The 5987-nt window shown below is 44.8% G+C and overlaps 1 protein-coding gene across 1 annotated transcript in view; it reads left to right on the top strand.

Moving 5' to 3' along the window:
- The window catches only part of MYRFL (myelin regulatory factor like), a 115875-nt gene that overhangs the window by 47355 nt on the left and 62533 nt on the right, over window positions 1-5987 (top strand). The window contains exon 5 of the mRNA XM_007463578.1: window positions 457-548. Coding sequence (XP_007463640.1) covers window positions 457-548 — 92 coding nt within the window. The remainder of the gene's footprint in view (window positions 1-456; window positions 549-5987) is intronic.

Below are 5987 nucleotides of genomic sequence, written 5' to 3'. Positions count from 1 at the left end.
TCTTTCCCTTCCTCTCCGCCTTCCCTCTCTTTCGTTCCTCCTTCTGGATCTAGAGGATGGCAAAACGAGTAAAGGCCATCAAAAACTGTGATAAAATTCTATGTGAAAAACATTTTCAGGTATAAAATATACCCTTAAGTTTTAAGTATCTTCTGTCTTTGTCTCAATGAGTCCTCTGCCTTTGGAAATGTTGTCAGTTTATTTTTCAAATAGGTGAATCCCAGATCCACTGGAGAGTGAAAAACTAAGTTTCAGACTAGTAGGGCTCATAGAATAGGAGCTTGCCCGTCCACTCCATGTATCCACCTGGTGTGGCAGACTAGTAGGACTCAAGGAACTAACTAGAATTAGCCTTAGGAAGAGGCCCAGAGCAGAGTCCTGGGAAATTAAATTTGATTAACTATGACGTGGAGAGAAAAGAAGAATCCTCACCTTATTTTGGGTTCTTAATTTTAGACCCTCATTGCCACCGACCAAGAAGAGAAAGTGCACACAGGCGCTGGAAGACTCCGGGGACTGTCACGTGTGGGCCCACCACTCCAGACCAAGTGAGCCAATCCGGGGCCTGTTGCTGCCATTAAATCATGGATTTTTCCCAGCCTTGCAGTAGCCCTACAAAATTAGTTTCTCTCTCATAGAAGGGCAATGATAGGCTCTGGGAATTTATTTCTTCCCTCTTAACATAATGTTTCATGCAGTGTTAGGTAGGGTCATACATACAGGTGCTCCTGGGAAGAGATGCCATTGTCTCTCTGGTGGAGATGAGATGCTGGTCCCTTCAGTTTTAGGGGCAGTTGTGTCTCAGAGGACCAAGGCTCCAGGCCTGGGGAAGCCGTGCCGTGTGGCAGCACCTACAAGAGCCCGCTGGTGTGCTCGTTGCTTCGTTCAGCTCAATCCTTCTCAGCTCAGACGTGCACACATGTAACATGGGGATCTTGGTAAAGTGCAGATTCTGGTTCAGTACGCCTGAGGTAGGGGCTGAGATTCTGCATTCCTAACAAGCTCCCAGGCGATGCCGATGCTGCTGGCTCATGGGAGGGACTCGGAGAAGCAGGACTTTAGAGCAGCGGTCCCCAACCCTTCTGGCACCAGGGACCGGTTTCGTGGAAGACAGTTTTTCCATGCATGGCGGGTGGGGATGATGGTTCAGGTGCTCATGCGAGCGATGGGGAGCCGCAGATGAAGCTTTGATCGCACGCCTGCCGCTCACCTCCTGCTGTGCAGCCTGGTCCCTAACAGGCCGTGGACCTTACCAGTCCGCAGCCCAGGGGTTGGGAACCCCTGCTTTAGAGGATTTCTCCAGGGCAGCAGGAAGGTAGAAAGTTGAGCTTCCCTAGCACTTGCTTCCAATTAGCAAGTTCCCAGTAGATCTTTGAAATTCTGGAAAATCATTTTAGAAGTCTTTCAGCAGCATTATACGATGCCCAAGTGGTCAGCCCCCCTCATTCTTTGTCTTATATATCATGGGACATATCATGTTTTGAGCTTAGAGACCTGATCAAGTTGAGAACAAACAGGCTTCTGAGCCTGAAGGCTTGAACTTCTGAATCTCCAGAGTAAACGCTGTGACACTTTTTAGGGGAAAGGAGAATCCTCCGTGCCAGTGCTATTAGCCACTATAAATACTTAATGTAGGCAGTGAGAATAGTGCCGCAAATACAGGGTACCAAGTCATATCTCTTTTACTCCCAAGCATCAGCTTGGCAAGGATCCAAGATTTCTCTGTCGAGGCCCCCCTCCCTCTATTGTCCCTACACTCCAGAGGTTTATGCTGCCCAGACAGGAGGTGCCTGTGGCTTTCTCCCCTGCCCCGGTTGCTGCCTTTGCCTTTCACAGCCACACGATGAGAGCTGGTCCTCTGTGTCCTGTGGAGCCTGCTGGTCCTTTCAGGGACATCTGGCCTCAGCTGCATCATGGGCTGTGAGGGACCGTCAGTGGACAATGACGTCACTTGGCCCTGTACCACAGATCGTAACCCCCTGGGCATGCTGTGGTAGCACTGCACCGGGCATGCAGCCATCGTATAAACCAAACCTCTACTGCCTTCTTATCTTTTGCATGGATCCACCATGGCTGGCAGCTGCTTGATTTTTCTTTTTCAACCTTAGAAACGCAAAATGCTAATTCAAGCCTTGTTTCTGGATAATGTAGAGCTCTCCATCCACCTTCCTGTGCATGGTTACTCTGATTTCTTCAGGTATCCTTGCATCCTGCCTGCAGCTTCTTTATGCTTCTCAAATACAGAAAGCTGGGTAAATTTCTAGCCAGATGAGGGGCCCATCTGTTCACTCTCCCACAGATGCAACAGCTCCCTGAGAGTACTGGGCAAGTCACCCAAACCTTCCAAGAGTTTTCTCATCAAGCCAGATTGCTCCTCAAATTCTCCTGGCTATTTCAGAGTTAAGCTCCATCCTGTGATGATGTTCTGTGGCCTGTCCCTAGAGAGGGCATTGAGAACAACCATAGAAAAGTAACTGAAATGTTCCAACAGATAGGAAATCTTGCATCCCTTGTTTAAATCCTATTCAAAGGTCACTGAAAAGCCACCTAAAGATAATTGGCTCCAGACAACAGTTCCGGAATGAAAAACGAGCAGGTTCCCAGGGGAATTTAAAAAAAAAAAAAAAAAACAATCCAAATGCCATGTTTTCAGCAGAAGTTTTCCAGTGGAGAACTCATATTTGATGTTGCAGAGGCCAAGGGTTTTATAAAGGTCCTGGGGAAATGGCATACGGGTAGTGGAAGGAGGGGCTAGTCTTATGGGCAGGATTTTGATGGGGGAAGATGTTCTAAATCAATGAGTAAGACTTTTCCAGTGACCTTTTCCCCAGCAGTTCACTTTGGCCAAGGATGCCAAGAAACCCGTTTATAAGGATCACAATGTAGAATTACTGGGTTGCTGGGGGCAAATGTAAAATCTTGCCTAGAGAGAATGTAGCTGCTGGGCAGGCTCCTGCCAGCTAGCTGGTTCCTGTCCCCCTATGGTCTGGACCCCAAATACAAGAGGGTTCCTGGTCCCACCTGATCCAAACTCTAAATAAAAGAGGGCTCATAGCCTCATATGGTTTGAACTTCCAATGCATGAGGGTTTTTCAGCCCCAGAGTCGTAGCTTTTGGTCCACAGTGAGAGGTGCCTGGGCTGAAGTCACACTGTAGAGTCAGGAAAAGTACCTGTGTCATGTCTCCAGTAATCGGGGACTTTTCAAGCCTGACTTTTCTTGATTATCAAATGAGAATCACAATTTCTACTTCACCCATTTCCAAGACTTTTAAAAAAAGTAATGTATAAGAAAATATTTTGAAAGACATTCACATGCAAGCTGTGAATTTTCTCCAAAAAGTTGGGACTTGGGCAGTTTGCTACCTTCATACTTCTGCTTCTCTCTTCTGTTACATTTTCTCAATAAATCCTCAGTGTAGCATGAAGAGAAGAGAAGGTTTGAATCCCATCTCTTCCACGTAACAGCTGTGACACTGGACTAGTTATTTCAGGTCTTTGAACCCCAGTTTCCACATTTGTTAAATGGGATTAAGAATCCTTACCTTGTAACCACTTTATAAATCTGTTTCGCTGCATCTACTAAAACATATCCAATGATCCAGCGATTCCCCACCTAGGAATATACCTAACAGAAGTGTATACACATGCCCACTAAAAGACATCCCCCCAAATATTCATAGCAGCACTAGTTGTAATAACCATAAACTTAAAATAACCTAAATGACCATCAAGGATAAACTGTGGTATATTCATGTAGTGGAGTACTATACAGCAATGAAAATGAACAAACTACTACCATTTGCAACAACAATGAGTGAATCTCATAAACATGATGTTGGGCAAAAGAAGCCAACACATAAGAGTACATATCATATTATACCATTTCTATAAACTCCTCTATGGTTTGGATTTCAGAATAGTGATTATTCCTGGGCAGGAGAAAGTAGTAACCAGAAAAGGGCATGAGCGCTTCTTCTAGAGTGCTGGAAGTGTCCTATTTCTTGATCTAGTGGTAGTTACCTAGTATAATTCATTTTATAAAAAAGTGTCAAATTGTGTACTAATGATCTGTGTTCTCTCCTTCATATATATTATACTTTAATAGTGAACGTTTATTGAAAAAAAAGGGATCCTTACCTTGAAGATGAGTTAACGAGTTGATGAGAAACTATGCCAAGTGTCTGGGACAGTGCCTGCAGCACAGAAAGCACACAGGACCAGTAGATATCATTATTATTATCATTAATCTTGAGGTCCCAAATTGCCGTCCCTGGGGCTCACCAGCTGATAGTTCCCAGGGAAGCCAAGACTATGTCAGTCTTATGGAGTGGCTGCCCCGAATGGGGCTGCTGTGATGGGAAAGGTCTGGAAATACCTTTATCCTTGAGAACAATGTCCCCTACCCACTGCCCACCCTCCCTACCAGTACTTGGAGGAGTGGCACTGACCTTTGGTTGATTCCCCTGGCGCCTTACTGCCATACTTGATAGGAAAGGGTCCCAGTTAGCTGGTATTCACTCAGGCCCATGACATTAATTATTTCACATCAGATAGAGTTACTGTGGAGGCCAAGAACAGAAGTACTTGCCAAGGCTTGTTAGGAATAACTGAGTCACCTGAGTTGAAACAGATACGTGTGATAATGACAGTGCCGCTAATACTAACCAAAGGCACCATTGTTTAAACTCTTACTGGTGGCAGACACTGTGCTAAGCACTTACCGACATGACTCACTGAATTCCTTCAACAGTCCTGGGAGGCATCATATTGTTACTCACGTTTTGCAGGTGAAGAAACTGAAGCCTAGAGACATTAGACCATTTTCCTAATTGTGTAGCCAGTAAATGTAGAGTTGTGATTCAAACCCAGTTCCGTCTGATTGCAAACTCCAAGCTCCTGAACTTCCTTTATCCTCTCTCCGTTGGAGGAGGGAGGAAGGAAAGATGGAAGAACTAGTTTCTCCCTTTCTCTGAACTTGGTAGAAGCAGGCGAACCGTGGAAGGTTTTTTGTTTGTTTTAAAAGCTTTTGAGCCACAGGTAACTTTTGGAGGAGTGAGCGCATGAAGAGCTACTTGCATTGCTGACCTCCTGTATCCTTTTTATTTTATTTTGGCTGCGCCAGGTCTTAGTAGCCGCACGCAGAATCTTTTTTTAGTTGTGGCACGCAGGCTTCTTAGTTGTGGCATGCATGTGGGATCTAGTTCCCTGACCAGGGATTGAACCCAGGCCCTCTGCATTGGGAGCGCAGAATCTTACCCACTGGACCACCAGGGAAGTCCCTGACCTCCTTTATTCTTAGCTGGGAAAAAGTTTTTTCAGGATTTTGAGAAAATCCTTTTCTAAAACGGTTGTTTACAAAACCCCCAAAACAGATGCTCTGCTTAGGTGACAGGTAATAGCGATACCCCAAGAAAAACACAATTTCTGTGACATTTGGGATCCAAAGTAACCTGAAGCAGCTCTGCTATTTACTTAAGAAGAGTCCTCAATAAAAGTATAAAGAAAGCAAGCTAGGTGAGTGAAGGAAAAACCAGCCACATGCCCCTGCATCTTCCAAGCTGTGGGCTAAGTGCACATGCTGTATAGAAGCTGGTGTCGTATCCCGTGTTGTTGCTTACAGCCGACACCTGATCTTAGGTACACACAATATTTCCCTTTCACTCCTGATATCAGGCATGAGTGAAGGTAGGGGAGCTCACAGAAAAGGGAAACAGCAAACATCCTAATGGCATTTACATAAACTTCTTGTGCGGTTGAATTGTACCATCTGGTACAATTAGACAAACTCAAATTAGACAAACAACTTGCAAGGATTATGCAAAAATAATGGTTTGCACTTGTGAAATTGCTGTTATTGGACCATTTTTTTTTTTTTTTTTTTTTTTTGTTTTTTGGGCCCTGCCACTCACAAGCCAAAATTTCTTGTGACTCTGGGACTAATGGAATACAAAAGAAGGCACCATTGAAGACTAATACAAAATACCAT

Source organism: Lipotes vexillifer, unplaced genomic scaffold (assembly GCF_000442215.2).
Source record: "Lipotes vexillifer unplaced genomic scaffold, Lipotes_vexillifer_v1.1 scaffold602, whole genome shotgun sequence".
In the NCBI taxonomy this organism is placed as follows: domain Eukaryota; kingdom Metazoa; phylum Chordata; class Mammalia; order Artiodactyla; family Lipotidae; genus Lipotes; species Lipotes vexillifer.
The sequence above is the reverse complement of the archived record's forward strand: the minus strand, read 5'-3'. Positions and strand labels throughout refer to the sequence as shown.